Source organism: Microcebus murinus, chromosome 12, assembly GCF_040939455.1.
Source record: "Microcebus murinus isolate Inina chromosome 12, M.murinus_Inina_mat1.0, whole genome shotgun sequence".
Classification (NCBI taxonomy): Eukaryota; Metazoa; Chordata; class Mammalia; order Primates; family Cheirogaleidae; genus Microcebus; species Microcebus murinus.
The window spans coordinates 73,509,243-73,536,507 of NC_134115.1; the positions used below are offsets into that span (position 1 = coordinate 73,509,243).

At 37.6% G+C, this 27,265-nt stretch overlaps 1 protein-coding gene across 1 annotated transcript; it reads right to left on the reverse strand.

Moving 5' to 3' along the window:
- Positions 1–614: 614 nt before the first annotated feature.
- Positions 615–26,785, reverse strand: INIP (INTS3 and NABP interacting protein). Its single transcript, XM_012768919.2, has 5 exons — positions 26,617–26,785; positions 25,648–25,726; positions 7,677–7,779; positions 3,225–3,315; positions 615–1,362 (listed from the first exon to the last, which is right to left on the reverse strand). Exons 2-5 carry the CDS (start codon positions 25,670–25,672, stop codon positions 1,267–1,269), a joined length of 315 nt encoding a protein of 104 aa, XP_012624373.1. The 5' UTR covers positions 25,673–25,726; positions 26,617–26,785; the 3' UTR covers positions 615–1,266.
- Between the last annotated feature and the right edge of the window lie 480 nt (positions 26,786–27,265).

The window sequence follows — 27,265 nt, forward strand, 5'->3', positions numbered from 1 at the left end:
TGGTGAGAATATCTAGGGAAGGAAGGGGAGAAGAAACTCTTTGAAAAGAGAGAACTTTGACTAAATATTAACCCAAATTGGAATTTTAAGTTTAAATTTTGTCCTACCACCAGAGGACAGGACTCAAGGCCAAAATGAGGTCAGTTATAAAAAATTATATAAAATAGTTTATCTGTGATATAGTATAAAATATAATTTCAATCCTATTAAAAGTAAAAAAAAAAGTAGATTTTAGCTATTAATAAATGACCTCCAAGTTTTAGGAATCTATAAATCCAAGAGTATATAAATATATAATGAAAATTGTATACAATATATATTATAGAATTCTCTAACCCATGGTTTTCAGACTTTATTTTGAATCAGATTCCAATTCTGTAGGACTAGAGAAGGGCAGTGTGGACTGCATATTTAAATAAGCACCCCAGGTTCTGTTAAAAATGATGGGTCATGTTGAGAAACATGCTTAACTACTTCCTACTTAAAGGCATTAATAGGGGGCTCAACTTGCATAAGTTTTTAATTAGAACAAAAATGGACAATAAAACCACACAAGCACACCATGTATGTAGTAATACTCACTAAGAGCATGTACAAATTTAAAAACCACCACATTTCTTATAATTGTTTTTAATAGCATTTAGTCACATCGTTTATAACGGCATATGTTTATAAAAGATGTTTAAGATGGTAATTTAGTCTTATCTTGGGTTTTTGTTTAGAATTGAGGATAGGGGAAGTACTTACGAGTTCACAAAGAATATTTCGGGTTCCTATGTTAACTATACACTCAAAAGGTATACTGATACCAATCCTATAAACATCACATGTGAATGTAACTTATTTAAGCCTATTGGTTCATATGTTTAAAAAGCACCCTCATTTCTTTAAAGTTAAGTACTATAAATGGCTCTTGAAAATCTATTATGGACATGATATATTCAGTTAAACTTGCAGGGGGCTAGGGCGTGATTTTATGTGACCATCCAATTCAGAGTCTGATTTAGAGTTAAAATCAAACAGCATTTCAAAACAGTTGCTGTCATGGGCAGCATAATCAATTCCTCAGACAATACAGCTTCCAAAGCTCTCATCATCCTAGTTACCCTTCTTTTTGCTTTCACTTACTTACATATTGCTTTCTTTTAAAGAAGCAAAAAATATAAAAGTTCACTGAAATTCTGAAAGTCACTGTTTGTATAGCACTGAATGATAGTAGCTTTGGTATTTGGTATTACAAAGTCACTTTCATCACAAATATTTCCTTCATTCTGGGTCAAGGCGAGGTAAAACAGGAAGAATAAGATTCCCAAATGCAGAGTCTTGAGTTATGAAGTATCCAGATGAATGCGCGTGAGCATGCTGGGAAAGATTAAAAAAAAAAAAAAAGGCAATTAAGCTACTAAGAGTCACAATTTTTTAAACCAAGGCATTAAAATTACTTATCCTTTCTGAATGCTTGAGACCAAATTTATTTAAAAATCAGTTCTTATGCTGCCAATTTTATTTAAACACATGGGAGATGGATAATACTACAAAATTTGGATTAACAAATTGCACCAGGTACACATTTGTCATCCCATTATCTCCCCAGTGATTCTCTTCAGTCAATAAATGAGTCAAAGACATGAATTGCTTTGTTCCTTGGAGGGAGGAAAATTAGCCTTAAAGGGCCCAAAGTACTCTGCTCTTGATCAACAAAGCATGAGCCTGAGAAAGAAGGGAAAGAAAGCTGGAAGGAGAGGGGAGAAAAGGAAGTAATTACTGGTGATTAAAATACCAACATTTTGTAGAGAATGTTGGAATGTAAATAACAGAAAACCACCAGTGACTTCCCTCTGTCATTAGAAAAAGGACTGTTTTTAGGTCATCTAAAGTGAGATGGTCTTTATAATGTCCCTTCCAATTCTGGGATTATAAGGTTTAAAAGTAGAGGCAATTAAATTATGCCTAGGAAAAAAAAGATGTCTTGTTCAAGGTCTCTGGGAATCTTAAATTATCCAAGATGAATATTAACACTAAAACCATTTATTGGGCCGGGCGCTGTGGCTCACGCCTGTAATCCTAGCTCTTGGGAGGCCGAGGCGGGCGGATTGCTCAAGGTCAGGAGTTCAAAACCAGCCTGAGCAAGAGCAAGACCCCGTCTCTACTATAAATAGAAAGAAATTAATTGGCCAACTGATATATATATAAAAAATTAGCCGGGCATGGTGGTGCATGCCTGTAGTCCCAGCTACTCAGGAGGCTGAGGCAGGAGGATCGCTTGAGCCCAGGAGTTTGAGGTTGCTGTGAGCTAGGCTGACGCCATGGCACTCACTCTAGCCTGGACAACAAAGCGAGACTCTGTCTCAAAAAAAAAAAAAAAAAAAAAAAAAAAAAAAAAAACCATTTATTACTCTGAAGAATATTTTTTTAAACTGGTGAAGCATCACATTCCTAATCCTACAGTAAGAGTTAGCTTTAAAATATTTCCTGCATAAGTCACGCTGACCATTTAAAAAAAATCCAAACAGGCCGGGCGCGGTGGCTCACGCCTGTAATCCTAGCTCTCTGGGAGGCCGAGGCGGGCGGATTGCTCAAGGTCAGGAGTTCAAAACCAGCCTGAGCAAGAGCGAGACCCCGTCTCTACTATAAATAGAAAGACATTAATTTGCCAACTAAAAATATATATATAAAAAAAATTAGCCGGGCATGGTGGCGCATGCCTGTAGTCCCAGCTACTCGGGAGGCTGAGACAGAAGGATCGCTCGAGCCCAGGAGTTTGAGGTTGCTGTGAGCTAGGCTGACGCCACGGCACTCACTCTAGCCTGGGCAACAAAGCGAGACTCTGTCTCAAAAAAAAAAAAAAAAAAAAAAAAAAGAGACTATCAAAGGATGTAATGACAAATTTGAAAAAAATATATGTACCATTAAAATAGCCAGTTCAATTTTTAAGATCATTCCTGTCCATCCAACTATCCTAAACTCTTTTGTGCACAAGCAATCCCTTGGCAGGTTCAACACAGAATCAATCATGACCGGGTCGACACCATAAAAGATACTTTCATTACTGCTGTATTGGTCCTTCAAATCCTTTGGGCATGATTGAACATCAGCAAACCATTGCAATTATGTGTGGAACATTATTGATATTGCTCTACTGAAATATAAAATAACTACTGTGCTGGCTTCTAAGACCCAGGAAATCTCCAATGAGACAAGAATGTCAGTTACACTTTGCTTACCTGCAAAGCTGCCTTCTGCTGAGCTGCAATGTGCTGCTGCTCGGCATGGTCCCGGAAGTCCTTGTTCAGAGAAGGTCTGGAGAGTGCGATGCTGAAATGGGAATCTCAGTTACTTGGCTACTTCAGGCAGAGACATCCTTACTTTTTCTTTTTCTTTTGGTAACAGCACATTATCTTTTTTTAACTGAGGTATAACTGACAAATAAAAATGGCATATATTTACAGTGTACAATATGATGTTTTGATATTTGTATATACTGTAAAATGGCTAAATCAAGCTAATTAACATATCTATCACCTCATATACTTAACATTTTTTGTTGTGGGAATATTTAATATCTATTCTCTTAGCAGTTTTCAAGTATATATCATTAAATATAGTCATCATGCTGTTCAATAATCTCTTAAAGTGATGTCCTTCTGAATCACATCTTTCATTATATATTCCTTTTTTTTTTCCAACTTTTTAACTTATCTGTATTTGTTACAAGTTTTGAGTGGATTGTGACTCAGGCACTACACTTCTACTCACAAGCCTCACTTTTCAAAACAGTTTTACAACACATATGGGTAGGGCTTATAATTTTGCTCCTCTAAACAATACTTCTTTGGAAAACAAGCCCTGTGTAGAGTTTCAAGTTGCTTTACTTTAAACTTACTTATTTATAGAGGACTAGTAGTACATGCAATATATTCTTTAAAAGGATAAAAAAGATCTCCCAGAATTAAGTCTTGTTTCCTTCTCCCGCTATTTACATTGATTTATGTGAAGAAAGCCTATGTTATTGATTAGGATTTCAAATGAATTTTCAAAAAAATTTATAGTTTATGGTCCCTACTTCAAACAGATTTGAGGTACTACATACAGTCTATCATAATCCCTATTAATTACTATTAAAATAATTAAATCACATGATATTCATCAACAGTAAAACCACATTTTTTTGTTTGTATAATAATTAAATGATCATAACCATGTTCCACATAGACTGAACTGTTAAGAATAATCAAGCTCAGAGGTACTTTTTCACCAGATTCTAGAGCAGCTACTAGATGCTTACCACTGTGTTAAACACGAGGAATATGATAATATGCCAGGGAAAGCTCACAGATGATAGCAATTATGATGAGATGTGATATATGCTATAAAGGGGGAATAAGGACACTTAATATAGTAATAGCTGAAAGGATAATGGTCAGGGAAAACATTATAAAAGGTAGACCTTATCCTAAGAGTAATAGGAGTCCTCAGAAAAGTGTTAAGTGGCAGGGGAGTGACATGATCAGAATATCACGTTGTGGTTCAGGAAGACCACTACTGACAGTGTTGGTCACCTCCTTGACAGCTGTTTATCTCCTTCCTCCTTGCTAATGGAACCCAAACTTGGTTTAATTATTAGCAGTCAGATGCTTTAGGGCAGGTCAGGCTCATGCCACAGGTGGCGGACCTTGATTGGTATAAGATAATGCCATTCCCCTTGCTAGTTTTTGATTTAGGCAAGAGAAAGGTACACAATCTAAGAAACCAGACTTGATGGGTAGTCTGTTAGAAGGCTTCTAAGAATGTTTTCCTCCCTCTTACAAATAGGACATAGCATAGGAACCTTTCTGGTAGCTCAGTGTGGAGCTGATGACTAGGCCACTGCAGTCATATTTGGACCTGAGCCACTGACCCATGAAGGCAGAAAGGAAAGATGAAGGAAGCTGCATCACTAATGACATTGTTGTGGCCACTAAATTAAGCCACTCTGAAACTACCTTATTTTTACACTCCTGGGTAACATATATACTGATATTTATGCCAATTTTGTTGGTTTTCTGTTACTGCCAGAATAAAACATCCTAACTGACAAAATTGATGAATGTATTCAAGAGGAATAAGACCACAGGAAATTTAGTGAAGAAGCAGTTGTAGTAATTGAGGCTAGAAATGAGAGCGGCCAGGAACCAGGATAGCATCAGATATCCTGGATAGCAATGAAGAAACATGGACAGATTTGAGATACATTTAAAGTAGAATTACAGGAAAATGGTAAATGCTTAGAGATGGAAGTGAAAAGAAATAATAAACAACTGAAGTTCACATTTCTGAATTTGGTAACTAGTACATGGTAGATTGTGCCATTCACGGAGCCAGGGAACCTAAGAATATTAAGTAGTTAGTTGGAGAGAGGGAAGGGAGAATGAGTTCAGTTTGGGACATTCTAAATTTAAAATGCTTGTTGGACATCAAAGTAGAGCTGTCTAAGAGGCAGTGTGGTACTTAGAAGGACTGGACTAGACCTGCAAATGTTTCCGTTATCAGCACATAAGTAACATGTTGTGGGAGCGGATGCACCTGTCCAATGAATAGATATAGAATGGAAGGCCTGGTCTAGAACTCAAAGGAATGTCAACAGTCAAGGGACAGGCAGTGGAGAAATGCCTGCAAAAGAAATCAAGATAGTCTCCTCCTGTTGGTTTTTATGTTCAAAGAGTGAGCAAATGGCAGCCAAGGAAAGAAAGAACTTAAAGAAAGAGGGAGTAATCAGTGGTGTCAAATAACACCAACATGTTTGATAAAACAAGGTTTCTGGTCTGCTAGACCTGAGTCTACAAGGAGGCTACAAGTGACCTAGGCAAGAACATATTCTTTGGTGGAAGGAAAAGGAGGGCCTGGAAGTCAGACTGCAGTGGGCTGAGGAGTGAATAATTGAGTAAGTACAGATGAGTACAGACAACTACTTTAAGAGAAAGTAAGAGAAAGAGAGAGAGGAGAGTTAGGTTGGTGACTGAATGGGATGATGGATCTGAGGGAAGATACTGAATATGGCAGAGACTAACTATGTATAATAAAGAGGATTAAGCTACCTAAATTTAACCTACTTTGCAGAATGATTAAAAAGTGGGCCACTGGCAACAATATATATATATTTTTGAGACAGTCTCACTTTGTTGCCCAGGCTAGAGTGAGTGCCATGGCATCAGCCTAGCTCACAGCAACCTCAAACTCCTGGGCTCAAGCAATCCTGCTGCCTCAGCCTCCCAAGTAGCTGGGACTACAGGCATGTGCCACCATGCCCGGCTAATTTTTTCTATATATATTAGCTGGCCAATTAATTTCTTTCTGTTTATAGTAGAGACGGGGTCTCACTGTTGCTCAGGCTGGTTTCAAACTCCTGACCTCAAGCAATCCGCCCGCCTCAGCCTCCCAGAGTGTTAGGATTATAGGCGTGAGCCACTTCGCCCAGTCCGCTGGCAACAATTTCAGTAACAAACACCATACAAGACTCTTTTTTTTTTTTTTAAAGAAAGCCATACTGAAAAAAAATTTTTTATTTTATTTTATTTTATTATTTTATTTTATTTTATTTTGAGACAGAGTCTCACTTTGTTGCCCAGGCTTGAGTGAGTGCCGTGGCGTCAGCCTAGCTCACAGCAACCTCAAACTCCTGGGCTCAAGCGATCCTCCTGCCTCAGCCTCCTGAGTAGCTGGAACTACAGGCATGTGCCACCATGCCTGGCTGATTTTTTTCTATATATATTAGTTGGTCAATTAATTTCTTTCTATTTATAGTAGAGACGGGGTCTCGCTCTTGCTCAGGCTGGTTTTGAACTCCTGACCTCGAGCAATCCTCCCGCCTCAGCCTCCCAGAGTGCTAGGATTACAGGCGTGAGCCACCACGCCCAACCTGAAAATTAAATATTCATATTAGAATATTTAGAATTTAATTAATTAAATCGTTTAATTTTTAAAAGTCTAACTAGAAAATGAAGAAAGCCAGAATATGTCACCCAAAATATGTCTCTTTGACATAAAGAAATCAATTAAGCAGCAGCAAACTAAGGGAAAGCTCTCTCTATCCTCCCCTCTTTCTGCCTAAAACCAGGGTATAAATTCTCCTTTACTGGAGGACAACTCTAGATTCTTAATCCAGAGACAGCACCAGAGGAATCTGCAAACAAACCTTACTCCATTAGTTTTCTCCCATATATTTACCTTCTTCTCACAGCTTCCTACCCTTGGAAGCTTAAAATCCCTTTCCTTTGTCCGATCATTTCTCTACAAATTTATTGCTCTTTGTTGAAGATGGTAAGTGCCATCCAAGTCACCATTTTGAGTTACTTTTCATTGAGGTTTCTCTTGTAATAATGTGCACTGCACACATTAATAAACTTATTTTTCTCTTATTAATCTGTCTTTTGTTACAGGGTCCCATCCTAACTAAGAACTAAGATGGGTAGAGGTAAAGTCTAGCCTCCCCTACAGAAACAAAACACAACATATAAATTGCAGTGTTAAAGAAAGAAACCACTGCCCACCAATTTGAGTTACCTGGTCCAATAAATTTTTTATATCACTGACTGTAAAAACATTATTCTTCTTTAAAATTTGTGTACCTAACAAAAATAAAGTAAAATAAAATAAATATTTCCATCTATTCTCCTAAAAATATAAATAGTAGTCAATACCTAGCTCCAGGATGAGTTGTTGAAGATTGGTTCTGCATAAGTAATTTTCTTTTCTCTTTGTCCAGTTCTGCCAAAATTGCAACTCTATTTTTGTTTTGAAAACCTACAAAAAGAGAAGAGGATAGAGGAGAAAAGAAAGAGAGAGAGAGAGAAATGAGAAACATTTTAGATCTATTTTATATACCTAGGCCATCTAGAACTCAGAAAGCAAAATTCCTACTCTCTAACATGATAATGAACTCACTAGTAAGTACTTTTCCTAAATGGTTACTTTTCTCCTCCTGCCTATTTCCCAGCACCTTTAATAGCATAATACATGGATATATATGCAAAGTATAATATATATTATATTTAGAGTATAATACTGACTGAAGCCTTTTAAGACTGGTTTTAAAGAATTTTTATCACCAAGGTATAAGTTACAGCATTTATTTTTTAACAAAATCTTTGAGCCCCAAAATGCTCAGGGACCAGTCTCTATCCTGCACATTAATCTCTGCAAGTGAAGATTTTCTAAGTCCTCAATTTTAGGCCTCTTTGTGAATGCCTCTTTCATGGGGGAAAAAGCATTAGACATACTCTCAGATCAAAACAGTATTTCTTTTTCTCAACTGCTTCCATTTAGAAATGACACACAATCTTTCAAAGAACATGTCAAAAAATTGCCAACTGACCAGAAAGCAATCCTGAGAAAGAAATGGAGCATAACTGACAGGATACTAAGAGAAATGTCCTTGAGCTGGGCACGGTGGCATGCACCTGTACTTGAGCCTAGGAGTTTGAGTCCAACTTGGGCAACACAAACAAAAAGAAAACAAAACAAAATAGCTATGTCCTATATCAAACACTTAATACTGAGCTTGATTTTGAGCTTCAAACTTTCATAACATCTAGAGCAAAGGTTGCAAAGTCCTGAACCAGGAGCAGCACCCAGCTATGTTTTAGAAATCTGAATTAAAAACCAACATGTCAGCAATGAGAAACTGCACAGTAAATTCTCAGATTTCTAGCTTCTCTTGAAACATAAATCTGGCTTCTCTTGAAACATAAATCAAAATCTGGCAACAAGGGATTGGTATGTCCTCATGGCAACAATTAACTAGAACTAAGAAATAATGGTCCTCTTTAGCTGGGCACTCTTCAGCTTATTACAATCCCAATCCTGATCCCTAATTTAGAAGAAAACAAATGGAAGGATTAAAGGACTGGACAGGTCTGCAGAAAAAAAAGAAAACGATTATGACTACAGCTCAGGAGACTAGAATCGCCAGGCTAGAAGAATGAATACAGGGGAGAGGGCACCCACACATGAGGGATTCTAAAAAGTTCACGCTGATTATAAAGAGGAAGAACTGGTAGGATGTATACTTCCTCCTCTCCTGGGGTGCTTGATGACATCTGGTGCCAGAAGTGTTGTGTTGAGTGAGAGTAGAGAGTAGGAAAAAGAGTTTGGTTTTTCCTCTGTCTCTCAGAGCTGGATTAAACGCTTCCTTAGGTAGGAGGCTTCTCCTGAGACATGCCTGTCTATAGGGTAGTGGAGCGAGTAATCATGGGGCTTGTAAAGGCCCCATGGAGCTTCTTCCCCCTGAAGACTAAGAGGTTGGGCAGGAAAAGGGTATTGGAGTTAGGATGAGGGTAGATGAAGAATCACCTGGAAGGCTCATACAACTCTCTTCAGAGGTACCAGAATGTATTGTGAATGATCTCATTCAAAAAGAGGGAGCCTGCTATTAGCAGAATTTGGTGATATAGCGTGAGTGGGCAGAGGGGGAAAATAGGAGATGACAGATTCCTAAAATGGAGGTGCCAGAAACACATTTGCCTGTAACCCCGGCCACAGCCAGTATGCTAATGCCAAATTGAAGAGCAGATTTAGTTGAAAACACTGCCAATTTCAGCTGTTTCTAGTTCAGCCCAATCTCAGTAAGAACGCTCCTTACACAGCCTACACCATCCTGGCCAATCTCTGCCCCTCTCCCCAGCAGAGCATCTTCACATGTTCAGCTATCCAGAACCTCGTCTGAACCCTGTCCTTCTGGGGGTTTATGGAGGCTTCATTAGATAGGCATGGTTGATTAAATCACTAACCACTGATTAACTCAACCTTCAGTTCTTCCCCCTCAGAGGTCAGAGGGTGGGGCTGAAAGTTCTCTAATTGCAGGTTGGTTCCCCTGGCAACCAGCCTCCATCCAGAGCCCACCAAGAGTCACCTCATTAGAACAAAAGACACTCCTATAACCAAGAAACTACAAAGGTCTTAGGAGCTCTGTGTTAGGAAATGGGATAAAAGACCAAATATCAGAACAAAAGATCCTAGTGCTCAGGAAGTTACAAGGGTTTTAGGAGCTCTATGTCAGGAACCAGAGGTCAAAGACCAAACCTATATTTTTTATTATATCACAATATTACAACAGTTAAATTTCATGAAAGTACTATTTACACAATTGGTTATTTCTAAAAGGACAGTAAGAAGGTATGTTTCTATCTCAATTTAGGATATGAATTAATGAATTTAGAAGAAATGAGGCAGAACAGTAGTAGGTAATATCGAAGTTTGAATCAATGAAAAATTCCTCTCAGTCTCAGTATCAGACTTCTGAAAGCATCATCACGTATGGAAATCCTTTCATAAACAGTTGTTACTTGCTTAGGAGAATCTGCTTAAAGTCTCCAAAGGTAGGCAAATTAATTCATGTTAAATGAAATGGTTAGGCCAAGCTCAGTGGCTCACACCTATAATCCTAGCACTCTGGGAGGCCGAGGTGGGCGGATTGCTCGAGGTCAGGAGTTCGAAACCAGCCTGAGCAAGAGCAAGACCCTGTCTCTACTATAAATAGAAAGAAATTAATTGGCCAACTAATTATATATATATATATAAAATTAGCTGGGCATGGTAGCGCATGCCTGTAGTCCCAGCTACTTGGGAGGCTGAGGCAGTAGGATCACTTGAGCCCAGGAATTTGAGGTTGCTGTGAGCTAGGCTGACACCATGGCACTCACTCTAGCCTGGGCAACAAAGTCAGACTCTGTCTCAAAAAAAAAAAAAAAAAAAAGAGATGGTTAAAGTAGTCCTCAAAGGCTCTTTCCATCTCCAACACATGAAGATTCCATAATCTTCCCCGAATGCCTGCCCCTCTGAAAATTCTCAGCTATCTTAATATTAGTGATATTTATGCCTGTGAATAGTAGTACATGGTAAAAGGTGCCATATGTAATAACAGTTGAAACTGTCAAAATATTGTTAGGGAAACATCATTAGCAAGCAATATATAATTACAATTCCACTGATCTTGAGAATTAGAAATAACAACTACCTGGCAGGCATAGAGAAATGAGGGCAGAAATAAAATGTACCCCAACTCTGACCAACCCCACTGCCATGTGACGTGCAATTGTTTATCTTAGTATTAATATCTTTCTTCAAGACAAAATGGAGTTAAGAGATCCTCAGATTCCCAGTTTTAAAGACAATGCTGATCAGATAACTATTTTGAAAAGCAGAAAAATGGACTGTCTCTTTCTGGCATTTTGGAATACCATAGTGACTCTCATTTAATGGCTGTATGTCTCCCTAGAAACAGCCACAGAGAAGACCATTGTTCTGCAGACTTCAATAATGTTTGAATTCCAGGCTACAGTATTCTTTTCACTGATTTTCTGAATTTCTAGGTATCTTAATATGTGAGACATCTTTCAGGAAATTTTTTATTTGCATTATTATTTTTATTTAAAAAGGATTCTTTCTCTGTAATAGTAAATCAGAATTAAATTTAATATGTACAGTAGTCACCCCTTATCCACGGTTTCACTTTCTGCGGTTTCAGTTACCTGTGGTCAACCATGGTCCAAAAATAGTTGAGTACAATAAGGTATTTTGAGAGAGAAAGACCACATTCACATAACTTTTATTATAGTATAGTTATAATTATTCTATTTTATTGTTATTGTTGTTAATCTCTTAACTATGCCTAAGTATATATGGGATTCAGTACTATCTGCAATTTCAGGGCATCCAGTGGGGTTCTTGGAACGTATCCCCCAAAGATAAGGAGGGACTAGACTACTGCATAGATGCTTGTCACATAATACAACAAGTAGAATGGGGTGAAAACTCAAAACATTTTATGCATTAGAAATTTAAGTTGCATGTGTGCGTCCATCAATTACTTGGTCAGCCACATGAATTCTGATTGAATAGTCTAATTACTTTAAACGAGAGATTCCCAAACTTTCCCAGTTCACAGTGTGTCCTCAGTATCTCAGCAATTTTTGCATGACACCTGCCGGACACAGAAATACTTAACAGTTCTGCTTAGTAAATAGTTAGGTCCAAACAACCTAATAAGTATTTATGTCCTACCATCTTGTAGTTGTTTTTAGAAATGATACATATAAATTCAAAGAAAAAATGTTTAATTTCATTTTAAAATAACCATAATCTCTTATTAATGGGCGTGTGCCTGGGCACTGCACAATTTTTGAAAACCTGGAATCAGTTCAGATACCACCAATCCTCACTCCCTATTCCATACTGATTTTCACACAATACTTGTTATCAAAGCAATTGCCAAAAACCCAACTTTGTAAAGATATGTCATTGAAAGGAATACAGTGCACTATTGAAACTGTAAACTACTTGAAACTATTTCATGTGGTGTCCAGCAAATGTAAGTATTACTGTGTTTCATTTGAAAATAATTTTCCATGAGGCCTCTAGGATCTCCATGGTGTCCTAGGGATGTCATGGTGTACAGTTTGCTAACCACAGCTTTAGGCTTTTTCTTCAACCACTAGCAAAGCAAATGAATGGCACTTTCTCTCCCATTTTATCAATCCCCCAAAAGGATTTACAAATTAGGTACTATACAAATAAAAGGTATAATAAAATATCTTCTAACAATTAAATAGCCTCATAGATTTAGATGTTTTTCTCCAATAAGTATGGCCATCACAAACCATAAGTATCGACTCATGTTTATATAAGGGATATTATACAAACATAATTACTACAAGAGAACTTTTATGCATTAAGTTAAAACTTATTACATTGCCTATTATTTGACTATTTTCTACCTACAAAAACAATTTGATAGGATTCACCAACTTTTTTTATAATTACATATTTATAGGTCTTGCTTCATTTGGTCAAGGGAATAGCCTCATTTTTAAAAATTTCATGTATGTTTGACAATCAGAGAGCATAGGTAGCTATAGTTATCTTCCTGTTATTGCGGAAATCAAATGTGAAAATCTGTAACTGTAGGCTCTAAACTAGTATTAATACAATTCCTTTGGCTGTTAGTCAACTATATATTAATATAGTTATAAAAGCAGCTGACTAAGTAGAGCTCTGTTGTTCTCAAATTTGTTTACTACCTCATAGTGAGCCTATAAACCAAATAAATAAATCATACTCTGACAATGGATCAAATGGGAAAGTGTAGAATATAGGTATTATTGATTTTATACAATAGAATTTCTCCTAAAAGTTAGCTAATACAAATTAAGGTAAGATAATTATGGAAAGACTCAAGTATACTGGAATGTGTTATTTAGAGGAATCCAAAAGTGAGTTCTTGTAAAGTGAAGAATGTTTTCCAAGGAAAATTAGTATTCTCTCATTTATATATATGAATTGCATATGTTTAAGGCAAGTGCACCACTAGCTACATTTCTAACAATAGGACAAGACTTATTTCCTTTACTCAGAAGAGGCTAATGCATTTTTAGAAGAGAATTATGTGGTTCCATTTTTTAGAGTTTTAGAGATACTTTAAATATAAAATAAAAAATTATTGAAAAGCAAATTTTAAAATCTGATAATATCTAAATTTTGTGATGATCAAAATAAGTCACTACACTGGGAAGTCCTGATGTGCTATTTACAGAAATATCAATCTCCCTCAAGATTAATTTGTTTACACAAAAATATTCTGGGGCCACTGTCAGTAAAGTAATTGTACAATAGAAATTATATGAAGTATAGACAATAATGAAAAAAGCATTAAAATGACAACATAAAGATAATCTGGTCATCACATGCATATGAGTACAATGAGTTTTTCAATGCCCTTCAATGTATATAAACTTATATAAATTATTTTTTAAATGTCTACAATCTGATTAGTAATATTGAAAATTACAATCTCACAAAAATATTTTTGTTTCCAAAGCACCTAAGAGACAGCATTAGAAAGAGGAAATAAAGCTGTATAAAAAGCTCATATTCCAAATAATACAAGGATTTAACAAAAACTTTCAAACTAGCACTACGAACTTGTAATCCTAGCACTCTGAGAGGCCAAGGTGGGGGGATTGCTCAAGGTCAGGAGTTTGAAACCAGCCTGAGCAAGAGCAAGACCCCATCTCTACTATAAATAGAAAGAAATTAATTGGCCAACGAATATATCTAGAAAAAATTAGCCGAGCATAGTGGCACATGCCTGCGGTCCCAGCTACTGGCGAGGCTGAGGCAGGAGGATCGCTTGAGCCCAGGAATTTGAGATTGCTGAGAGCTAGGCTGACGCCATGGCACTCGCTCTAGCATGGACAACAAAGTGAGACTCTGTCTCAAAAAAAAACCCACAAAAAACAGTAATTTTTAGAAGTACTAAAAATTTACAGACAGTAAGAGTATAATATAATTATGCAAATGATTTTCAAATAAAACAACAGGCTGTCACGTTAGGGTAGCTGGATTGAATATTGTTTACAGGATTTTTTTTTAATGGAAGAAAACCTTGAGTTCAATAAAAATATTTCAAGATATATAAGACTATTCAATTGCTCTGCTTCTGTTTAACATTTCAGAACAAGGTTGAGCTTTTTTTTTTTTGAGACAAGTCTCACTTTGTTGCCCAGGCTAGAGTGAGTGCCATGGCGTCAGCTTAGCTCACAGCAACCTCAAACTCCTGAGCTCAAGTGATCCTACTGCCTCAGCCTCCCGAGTAGCTGGGACTATGCGCCACCATGCCGGGCTATTTTTTTCTATATATATATTAGTTGGCCAATTAATTTTTTTCTATTTATAGTAGAGACAGGGTCTTGCTCTTGCTCAGGCTGGTTTCTAACTCCTGACCTCAAGCAATCCACCCACCTCGGCCTCCCAGAGTGCTAGGATTACAGGCGTGAGCCACCGCGCCAGGCCTAGGTTGAGCTTTAAATAAAATTTATTCTCCCCCCTCTCTCATTTTACAAAGAAGTTTGCCAAGTAGTCAAAAGGGGTTGGAGGAGGCATTCCTGGACCCGGGAGCTTCATATAGAAAGATATACAAAGGCTTCCCAGAAAGTATCCAGCCATTGTTAATATAACCAGAACGGTTACACGGCTGTATACTTTCCTGACAGCCCCATAAGTCAATATAATAGCGTTACTGGTGAACAGAACCTTGTAGTGAAGAAAAATGGTAAGACAGAAAAAGATTTAGTAATGTTAACGTTAAATTGGACTGCCATGATGAACATATGATCCAAAAGAAACACGCTTTCCTGTTCTGTTACCACAACGCCCAGCAACAATGCCTCCTCCTTATTGTCAACTCCACATGGAACAGATTTTGGTCTCTAATACTATTCCCCATTAAAAAGGAACCAGAGTTTTTGGGAGAACACTAGTTCCATGTCTTAGGTCAGGGGGGAAAAAATCAAGATGTGCTTGGAATATTTTGACAGAAAGCAAGAAGACTTTTTAAAAAAAGATCCAAGATAGTGCTAAAAGGACAAAAAAGCCAGTTTGAGGTCAGCCCGGCTATCACAATTTGAACATTAAAAAGAGAATAACAATAATTACAGCTAAATAGAATGAGTCCGTGATAAGCTATGAATTCATAATGAGATACAAAAGGGAAAGTCTCCCAAGCAGCTGGGAATATAGGCCTGAGCCACCAGGGCCAGCGCCACACACGATTTCAAAGGAGATCCAGTGGCTGTTGAGCACCCATGGTTACACACAATGACCAAGTAGAAACTGAGTTCTAACGGGGTGAATCAGTCGAATACCCTAAAGACAGCTACTAGCACAGACCTGATCCCTGATCTCTTGAAGAGGAGATCTGTATAATTCCTGGCAATAATGCTACCAGAAAAAGGCAATTCATAATGATAACAAAACAATGGGTTAAGAAACACTGGTCACACACAAAAAAAAGAGTATTTCATATTTCAATTCAGGAAATAACTCCAAGTTGCAAGAAACTATGTCTACGAGAAAGGCATGAGTTTTAAAAAAAATAGCAATAACTTAGCAGGTAAAGTTATATTATAAAAGGGAATCAATGCCACCAATACAGCTTTAGGTTGCCATCAACACAGCTTTTTTTTTTTTTTTTTTTTTTTTTGAGACAGAGTCTCGCTTTGTTGCCCAGGCTAGAGTGAGTGCCGTGGCGTCAGCCTAGCTCACAGCAACCTCAAACTCCTGGGCTCGAGTGATCCTTCTGCCTCAGCCTCCCGGGTAGCTGGGACTACAGGCATGCGCCACCATGCCCGGCTAATTTTTTATATATATATCAGTTGGCCAATTAATTTCTTTCTATTTATAGTAGAGACAGGGTCTCGCTCTTGCTCAGGCTGGTTTTGAACTCCTGACCTTGAGCAATCCGCCCGCCTCGGCCTCCCAAGAGCTAGGATTACAGGCGTGAGCCACAGCGCCCGGCCAACACAGCTTTTTGTTAAGCTTTGGGCATAACCAAAAACTGTGTCTTAACTAACAATCAACTCCACCAAAAGCCTTGAACTCTGTCTAATCTGAAATTTTGCTTTGTTTTAGTAATGTTAAGATTGCCATAACCCTAGGAAAGTATAGAAAAATTACTATATTTCTGAATTAAACCAATGGGTCAATATTTTAATAGGTTTAATTTTAAGTAAGTTTTAAGAAGTTTTGTGATCACTACATAAAGTGAAATATTTTATATAAACTATATTAATTATAGTTGTAATTTAAACTGTCATTAAAGATAATTTAACTAAATAAGCTTGCAATTAATGTCTCAATGTTTAAATTTTTATTTTAGAATTTTAGGGTATTAGATAAGCAGGTGTAATAAAATGAACATTAAATTATGAGCAGGGACGAACATTTTTCTCCATCCCAAATCTCCTCAGACATTAAAGAACTGAATAAAGCATCAAATGGAATGTAATGCTTGTGGACTGTCAAGTAAATCCAAGTAACTCTAAAACAAATTATGTGTGAAAAAGCAGTGAAAGAAGCTGAGAAGATGAGAAGGAGCCAGATATTTAAGGACCTTGTATTACACATAGATCTTAAGTGTTATCAAATAGGCAATGGGGAGCTACTAAGAGTATTTAGAAAGGGACAAGGCAGAGATCATTCTCTGCATGGTTTAGAACACCCTCTGGTGGTGAAAGAGAAGGGATTACCGGGTAGAAGAGACCTGCCACAGAGAAATCAGTTAATCAAGGATCAAAGCTGGGCAGTGAGATAGATACTAATTCAAGAAATAATGCAGATGAAATCAACAAGACTAGAGGGGGGAAAAAAGATGACTCTAAGGTTATAGCTTGAATCACTAGTAGGTGATTGCAGGGTTACTATTATATTAGGCTTTTAAAAACCCTGGGTGCTTTGACTTATAGAAGGTTCATATCACATCAAAACCAACATTTTAAAATGAGCTCATATCCCATATTAAAATGTTTATTTTTATAAAATTTTTGGGCTAGGCCGTGGCTCATGCCTGTAATCCTAGCACTCTGGGAGGCCGAGGCGGGCGGATTGCTCAAGGTCAGGAGTTCAAAACCAGCCTGAGCGAGACCCCGTCTCTACCATAAAAATAGAAAGAAATTAATTGGCCAACTAATATATATATATATAAAAATCAGCCGGGCATGGTGGCGAATGCCTGTAGTCCCAGCTACTCGGGAGGCTGAGGCAGGAGGATCGCTTGAGCCCAGGAGTTTGAGGTTGCTGTGAGCTAGGCTGACGCCACGGCACTCACTCTAGCCTAGGCAACAAAGCGAGACTCTGTCTCAAAAAAAAAAAAAAAAAAAATAGAAATAAATTAATTAGTCAACTAAAAATATATAGAAAAAATTAGCTGGGCATGGTGGTACATGCCTGTAGTCCCAGCTACTTAGGAGGCTGAGGCAGTAGGATTGCTTGAACCCAGGAGTTTGAGGTTGCTGTGAGCTAGACTGATGCCACGGCACTCTAGCCCAGCAACAGAGTGAGACTCTGTCTCAAAAAAATAAATAAATAAATAAAAATTTTAAGAAATAAAATAAAAATAAAATTTTTCAAAGGATTTTTTTTCTTTGCTTTTGAAATTATGGCTATAAGTAACTTAATTTATAATTAGTTGGAATTGCTTGGTAATCATACAGAATACTCTGGAATCCCTACAAACCAAAAAAATATCAAATTCACATGTGGTGTTAAAATGTAATGAAAACTTAAAAGACTATTAAACATTTTGTATAGGTCACAATGTTTCACTTTTGAGGCATTCATTTATCTCAAAATTTCAGTTTTACTTTTGTATTTTGAAACAAACATTTTTTCAGGTTTCAAACATTTTTATATAGACCTTTGAAAAGCTAGTGCCGTAAGCACTGTGCTTATAGTAACTTCTAGATAAAATGGACTTAGATGGTGGAACCAGTGATCAAATACAAATGAGGCGAAGCAAGGAAAGACTCTATTCTATTTTGAACATGTTTTGTTTTTTTTTTTTTTTTAAAGCCTAGTTTTTCTCTATGCCTTTATATTTTGAACATGTTGACTTGAGGTTGCAGACAGTTGGTATAGCAGAAAAAAAAAGCTTTGGGACCAAGAGCTTTGATCTGAATTTTGGCTCCTTTACTTAACTATGTGGTCTTGGGTGAATCTACTTAACCTCTCCTAATGATCAGTTCCTTCCTTGATTAAGATGGGATAAACTCTCTCTCATTATCTCACTTAATACCCCATTCTCCTCTCACCCCCTGAAGCCTGAGTTTTATCTTTATAATGCCTCCCACCTCCTCCTTTCTATCCACATCCAATCACCTAGGACAACCAATTTTACCTAAGTGTTTCTAGAATAGTTTCTCCTCTGAATTGCTATTCCACAGTCTAATTCAGGCAAGGTTATCTGTTACATAACATTCTAAAGCTTATGGTCTATCTCTAGGTAGCCGGGAGCCACAAGAGGTACTACAGGGAAAGGACTGTCTATGGTCAGATGTATTAGGCTTTTATTTTCTGATCTTGTCTAATCCTAGTGTAAATCTATCCTTCCTTCTTGAGCTATAAAAAATAACCTAGTCTTAATTTACATGTCACTTTTGAACAAAATATTTATGTTATAAAAGTACATGAAAGTCCACAGATAGGGTGGTCTAACTGGTTATGTGAAGTATAATTTTCTATAATAAGATTCTCCCACCTTCAGGGTTCATACAAACTTGCTCTAACTAGGGAATTAATATGTGACTTTTAACAATGTTATATTATACTCACTACATGAGAGTTTTTTTTAAACCTATATGGTCTCCTGCCATAATTTAATATGCCTCTTTTTCATTCTCAGAAGTACAAGGGTATTAAAGATATTTAATGTATTATCTCATGTACAGTAGTAATTATTTCACATCCTTTTGTAACTAACCCCTTCTCTAAGAACCAAATAGCACACTGTAAAAATATTTCCACTTTTAAAACTATAACCCTATCTCCATTCATAATCATGTATATTCTTTTCTCATATATTCATAGAAACATTTAACTCCTACACATTTGTCACTAAAAACATTCTCAAGTAACCAGTATCATAACAAATTGCATTTAAAACCTAAAAGCTGGTATTTGCTTTTCTTTAATAGCTCTCTCACACTTTTAACTAACTGGAATTTTTTATTGAAAAAAATCTAAAACTAAAGAATGAAAATTATTTGGATCAGTAGGATAATGGATAATCTTATTTCCCCATCACAGCTGTTATATCACTTTTTTTTTGTTATATCACTTTTAAAACAATGATTTTATAAAGATATTTTAAAATATTTAAATCCTTTCAAGTGGTTATCCTACAAGTTATCTTCACAACTGTATGGCAAATCAAAGTATCATACTTAAGACACCTACGTTTACTATTAGAGGAAAGTCATTGTGGCACTATTAGCTCAACATGTTTTAAGTTATTTATTGATTCAATATATATTTATTGTGCATCCATCATATACAGGCACTAAGGTTCTAAAGATGCAATGATAAGCCAAAATTGACATGATTCTAGCTCTCGTGGTTTTCAAACAGTCCAGTGAAAATAGAGATCAAATAATCACACAAATGAATATTAAGATCTAAGATGACTAGTCTGAAATAATACCATTCTATGAGCATTTGTAACAATCATTATTGTAGGAATGAATATTGAATAAACTTGACCTAGACTGGGACTGGGGGGAACAGTGTCAGAGAAGGCTTCCAAAGGAAGTGATGCTTGAACTGAAATCTAAAGGATTAATAAGTTAACTAGGTTAATTAAAGGGGTGGAGGGAATAACCAATCATTCCCCCTTTAAAAAGATCACTCTAGCCACAATGTTGAAATTAGACTAGACAAGAGAAAATTGTCAGAAGACTATTACAGAACAGGCTAGAGATAATAGAAGCTATTAGTGCCCATGGAAATGGAGAGACATGAACAGATCCAAGAGCTATTTAGGAAGTTAAATCAATAGAATACTGATGGATTGAATATGAAGTAAGGAATGAGGAAGGAGTCATGGATGGCTCCTAGATCTTTGGCTCATGTAGTTAGATCATATATTAGTTTTCTATTGCTCAAGTAATAAATTATCACAAACTTAGTGGCTTAAAAGAACACAAATCTATTATCTTACAGATCTGTAAGTGAGAAGTCTCACTTGGCTAAAATTCAGGTGTTGCCAGGACTGCATTCCTTTTTGGAGTCACTAGGAGAGAATCCGTTTTCTTGCCCTTTCCTAAATCTAGTTAATGGTGAATGTTTCACATATCTTGCAAGATTAAAAATTTATTCAACCCTTGGCTGCCTTTTGGCATTTACTGAAAATACATATCAAAGAAAAGGAGTAAGCCCTAATGTCTGCCCAGATGATCTCCTTGTGTTCATGTTCTCTCTCACCTGGGCCCCAAGGACTTGCCCCTCTTAAGCTACTGCCACCTTTTCTATCTGAAGTTTCTCTTCTTCAAGACTGGCTAAATGAGATGATGAAGTATCTGCTGCATGAATCAACCTTTCTTCCCACCCCAGCCAATTTTTCTTTTTTTCTTACAGATAAACTCAAAAGTCATTTTCATTTTAAGGATTTTCTGCTTAATAACCAATGCGGAAGAGGTATAAGACTAAGAAAAGGTATTTTGCTCCTAGTCTAGAGCTCCCATTTTTTTTTCTTAGATGCTGTAACTAGAATGTTCTAATCTGCCAATTGAAGGGCAGTATGAGAAAGACAGAATGAACAAGGAATTTGGTCACAGAATCAATTTGGGTCCTCATCTCAGTACTACCACTTACTATTTAATATTGGGAAAATCACCTCACCATGTACTAGGACCAATGAGGATAATAGTAACAACTTCAAAGGGTGGTCATACTAAATATAGAAAATGTATTTTCATTTGGACTGCATTTAGCAGTATATTTTCTTTCCAAAGTAGACTTCTCTTAGTTTTCATTTTAGCTAAAATTAAATTATTTTAAATCTGAGCCTGTATAAGTTAATGGAAAAAAGAAGAGGCCAACTACCATAAGGGAATGTTGACCTGTGATTAGTCCATAGAGCACAAAAATCACATATGATTATTTGGGAGGAAAATAGAACAGTATCAGCTGGTTACAGCTGGTAAAGCTGTCACCATAGTTAACGTTTCACAATACTGCTCTTCTATAAAACTTATATAACCTTTAGTTTGTCCTACATACAACTGATAAACTAAAACAGAATCAGCAGACTTCCAACTTCCAGTTGGCAGAGTAGTTTAGTTGGACTAACCCTGCCATAAATAAAATGATAAAATTTGGGAATTTGTGGTCTTCTGCCTGAAGCACTCCCCATCCAGTCCAAAAACAGCTTAGATAGCCTTGCCTTACTCTCGCCTTACTAGCTTGTAGTATCAGCGGTTCAGGGCTGGCAGAGCACCCAAAAAATTAGAGGAAACCCCTGCGAGAAAAAAGCAGAAGGAATAAAGCCCAATCCATGCATATAAAATCCACTCTTTCACTGTGGAACTACATACATATAGGTGAGACTCCAGGGAGCCAGGTAATAAATCAGCAGCTGGAAGCTGAAAAACCTGAGCAAGATTTCAGCTGCTGCCCAACACAAGGGAGACAAGAGTTTGGAATTTGAGTTGAGCGAGGATGTCTGCTAGAACAAAAATCACATTTCAGAAGACTACAACAGAATCCAGAGTCTCTACGATGTATTAGTCATATATTGCCCAGTATCCAATAATAAATCACTAATTGTAGGAAGAAAAAAGAAAATATGACCCATAGTCAACAAAAATGCTGTCAACAGAAACCAAGATGGGTCCAAGATGATCCAGACGATTAAAATCAGCTATTATAAATATGTTCAAGGACTTGAGGAAAACAGACGCATCATAAATAAAAGGGGCATTTAACAGAGAAATATGAAGTAGAGAAAAGAACCAAATGGAAATTCTAAAGCTAAAAAAGTACAATAATTGAAACAAAATGTTCACTGGTTTGAATTAACAGCAGATTGGAGATGGCAGAGTAGTCATCAAACCTGACATTAGAGCACCAGACATTATCTAATCTGAAAAGCAAAGAGAAAAAATATTGAGGAAAAATAAGCAAAGCCTTGGGGCCAAGATCTGTGGGCCAATAACAAGTTATCTAATATATGTATAATTTCAGTCCCAGAAGAAGAAGAAAAGCTCCATCAAAAAAAATTTTTTGAATGCATGAAAACATCCCAAAATTAGTAAAAGACATGAACCTACAGATCCAAATGCTCAACAAACTGCAAGGAAGAAAACCATCTCTATGTATATTATGCTCAAACTGCTGAAATACAAAGGAAAAAAATGTTAAAAACAGCTAGAGAAAAGGAACATATTACACATAGGATAAAAACACCATTAAAAAAATAAAAAGGCTCACACCTATAATCCCAGCACTCTGGGAGGCCGAGGCAGGAGGATCGCTCAAGTTCAGGAGTTCAAGACCAGCCTGAGCAAGAGCGAGACCCCATCTCTACTATAAATAGAAATAAATTAGCTGGACAACTAAAAATATATAGAAAACATTAGCCAGGCATGGTGGCGCATGCCTGTAGTCCCAGCTACTTGAGAGTCTGAGACAGGAGGATCACCTGAGCCCAGGAGTTTGAGGATGCTGTGAGCTAGGCTGATGCCATGGCATTCTAGCCCAGGCAACAGAATGATACTCTGTCTCAAAACAAAAACAAAACAAAACTTATAAACAAATGCCCATAGCAGCTTTATTCACAACAGCCAAAACTAAAACAACCCCAAAGCTCACAAACCTCAAAATTCACAAACAGAAGGAGGAATAAATCAACTGAGATATACTCATACAATGGAATTCGACTCCACAAAAACAAGAAGTGAACTATTGATCCAGGCATAATATATATATATAAATCTCACAGAGTGTATGGTGAGTGAAAGAAGCTGGACACAAAGGAGTACATACTTCATGATTCTCTTTCTATTAAGATAAGACAAAATTAAAGCTAGATGAGGTGGCTCATGCCTGTAATCCTAGCACTCTGGAAGGCTGAGGTGGAAGGATCGTTTTAACTCAGGAGTTCAAGACCACCCTGAAAAAGAGTCAGACCCCACCTCTATGAAAAGCAGAAAAATCAGCCATGCCCCTCTAGTCCCAGTTACTCAGGAGGCTGAGGCAGGGGGATTGCCTGAACCTAGGAGTTTGAGGTTGCAGTGAGCTACGAGGATGCCACTGCACTATAGCCTGGGCAACAGAGTGAGACCATGTCTCAAAAAAAAAAAAGACAAAACTAAGACAACAAAATCAAAACAGAGGTGAGTAATAAAAAAATATTATGAGGGTCAAACACAAGATTTGAACATGTGTTCAAACTTGATACAGAAAGGAAATATAGGCTTCCTTCAAGTTTTTAAGTAGGAAACTACTTACAAAGTGGAATTTAATACTTTCTAAAGGTTAAATTTTACTTTTATAAAACATTTTCAAATAAAAACTCCTTGACAGCAGCAAATGTGTCTAGCTTATTTGTTTCAGAGAGATCTTAACACAATTGAAATGTTTACAAAAGTTTTTAGAGCAATGAAGACAGAGGCACAGAAATTGCCTAATGACAACATAACTTCTTTAAAAGTGGTTCTGATTTTGAGTAAGAGCAAGAAAATAGGTATGTCATAGGAGGATATAGGGTTTACAATGTGACTATAATCTCAATATGAATAATCTTAACACAGATTAAAATATAGTATTAATAATATTAAGGATACCATATAGCCAATACAATGTTGGACTCACAATCATGTGTTACTTAACAACTGGGACACATTCTCAGAAATGCATTATTGGGAGATTTCATCATCACACAATGATGAACATCATAGAGTGTACGTATACAAACCTAGATTTGTGAGTTTTTATAGCTCATATGCTATAAACCAATATAGCATGTTACTGTATTGAATACTGTAGGAAATAGTAACACAATGTTAAGAATTTGTGCATTTAATCATATCTAATCATATCTAAACACAGAAAATGGATGGCAAAAATATAGTACAAAAAGATTTAAAAAGCAGGGTGTGGTGGCACATGCCTTTAGTCCTAGCTACTAATGAGACTGAGACAGGAGAATCACTTAAGCCCAGGAGTTTGAGGTTCCTGTGGGCTACGACTGAGCCACTGTTCTCCTGCCTAGGTGACAGAGCAAGACCCTGTGTCTTAAAAAATAATAATAAAATGGTACACCTGTATTGAGTATTTATCATGAAGGAGCTTGTAGGACTGGAAGTTGCTGGGGAGGTGAGTGGTAAGTCAATGTGAAGGCCTAGGATATTACTGTACACTACTATAGACTTTATAAACACCATACACTTACACTACACTAAATGTATTTTAAAATTCTTTCTTGGCTGGGCACGGTGGCTCACGCCTACAATCCTAGCACTCTGGGAGGCTGAGGCAGGCGAATTGCTAGAGGTCAGGAGTTCGAAACCAGCCTGAGCAAGAGCAAGACCCTGTCTCTATTATAAATAGAAAGAAATTAATTGGCCAACTTATATAGAAAAAATGAGCCGGGCATGGTGGCGCATGCCTGTAGTCCCAGCTACTTGGGAGGCTGAGGCAGTAGGATTGCTTGAACCCAGGAGTTTGATGTTGCTGTGAGCTAGGCTGATGCCACCGCACTCACTCTAGTCTGGGAAACAAAGCAAGACTCTGTCTCAAAAAAAAAAAAAAAAAATTCTCTTTCTTCAATAATAAATTACCCTTAGCTTATTTGTAACATTTTTACTTTATCAAGTTTCTAATTTTTTAACTTTTTGATTCTTCTGTGATAACACTTAGCTTAAAATAAAAATATTTTTGTACAGCTATACAAAAATAGTTTATTTCTTTACATTCTTATTCTATAAGCTTTCTTCTATTTTTAAAATTTAAAAAAAAATTTTTACTTTTTAAATTTTTTTGTTAAAAACTAAGACACAAACACACACATTAGCCTAGGGTCAGGATTATCAAGATGTCACTAGGGGACAGGAATTTTTCAGCTCCACTGTAATCTTATGGGACCACCACTGTATATGCAGTCCAGAGTTGACTGAAATGTCATTATGTAGTACATAAGTGTATTTCAAATGTGAGGTTTTACTTTGCCATTCATTTCTTATTCTGGCTACAGTAACTTCCCTATGCTAATTTTCTCCTAACCAAATACAGTTACTATATGGAGGAAAAGTTCCTAGTAATGAAAGGAATTCCAGCATGCATTACCTTGTCCTGAAGAATTTGCTGCCATCTTCCTAATGTTTCAATTATGTCCAGTGGCAACCAATAAGCACTTTACAATCACCTGTAAAAAATACGTGTGCACACATAAAATGCACTATATTTTAATCACAAACTAAAAGTTGTCCGGAAAAGCTAGCTGAAATGTCTGCAGTTCTTAATCTCTTCAGTAATATACGTTTGAAAAGCACACAGACTTAAATCACAACTCTAAACTCTGCAAATGCCTCAAGCATTTAATTAAGTAATGTTGTTTCTTCTTGCAGATGCTAATACTAACATTTAATATTACTCTGTCTTTAACAAATATCACGTTGTATTTACCAAATATTACCAAATATATTAAGCAATTGATATGTGATCAACATGATCACAATGTGAGGAAGAAAAATGACTCAACTATGGTGCCTCTCCTACACTCATTTAAAAAACATACCCAGAACTGTACACTAAAAGCTAAAAAGGAAAAGCAACCACACTAAAAAAAAAGCTTAATAAACGCGCTCTTTAAAAGGCATGTCAGTGCCCAGGAGGCAGAGAACAAATTCTATTGGAGTAATGAGTGATGCCTTCCAGGGAGCACAGGAAAGGGACAAGGGGTAGAAAACAGATGTCGGTTTTTAATAAATGAGTCGTTAGGTGCTTTCAGCGGCTGAAGCACATGCCTAGCAAAGCCGGGTTAGGGCTGGAGGAACACAGGGCCATCTTGTGAGAGTGAACGTTAAGCACGGATGTGACAGTGCTTGGACTGGCGTCCCAGAAACTCTCTGCCTGCGGGCGTGGAGGACAGGCTGGGCCGCAGCTACAATGGAAGAAAGAAGGTGGGGGGCGAGAAACATCTGGTGGCAAGGTCGCGGGGAGGCCGCTGCCCTATGGCAACAAAGACGGCGGCGGCAAGTCAGCGCGGGAGCCACACTTTTCCATTCCCCGGCGCCGCTAGGCTGTCCTACTTACCTGGGACGCGAGGGCGCCCGGGCCTGCCTAGCCTGCTAATGCAGCTCGCAAGGGGGGCGCGACCACTCAGAGACAGGCAAAAGGAGAGCTACGCGCGCGGCACTACAACCTTCCCGCCCCCGCTGCGCTTCCGCCTCCTGACGGCCGCACGCGCGAGGGAGCGGAAGCCCCGCCTCCCGCCTGGCCCGCGACGGCCGACGACCACGGTGATTGGCACTTTAACAGCCCCCAGTGAGACGTCACTTCCTTTCTGAAGAGGGACAACCGAAGAGGCTCACGGGAGATGCAGGCAGTACAGTTGGGGGCGTGGCCCGAGACCCGGGGCGGGGCTGCTAGGCCGGGGCGGGGCGGGAAGACAACTGGGTCCCTAGCACCGAGATTGGCTTTTTCGTCTGGGCCACTGGCCTGCCTAGCGACCGTGTAAATCCACTGCTGGGACTCAGAGGACCAGTCTTTAGAGGCTGGGCTCGCTTTCAAGCTTTTACAACCATCTCGGATTGTACGTCCACACGCACATAAATCCAGGGGTATTTTTCGTCTATAGTTTACATAATCATACACAAGGAAAGCACTCAACATGTAGAGGTTTTTACTACTGTGCAATAATATGTATTTTAAAAGTGGCTGTGCCATATCTCAGAACATCAAG

What these genes read in the sequence shown, in the direction of transcription:
- INIP (XM_012768919.2), bottom strand. Translation starts at nt 25,672, where the DNA reads ATGGCAGCAAATTCTTCAGGACAAG. An exon ending in AGCAAATTCTTCAGGACAAG is followed by an intron (nt 7,780 to 25,647) that starts GTAATGCATGCT and finishes CTCTTTTTGTAG; the next exon opens with GTTTTCAAAACAAAAATAGA. An exon ending in ACAACTCATCCTGGAGCTAG is followed by an intron (nt 3,316 to 7,676) that starts GTATTGACTACT and finishes TTCCCATTTCAG; the next exon opens with CATCGCACTCTCCAGACCTT.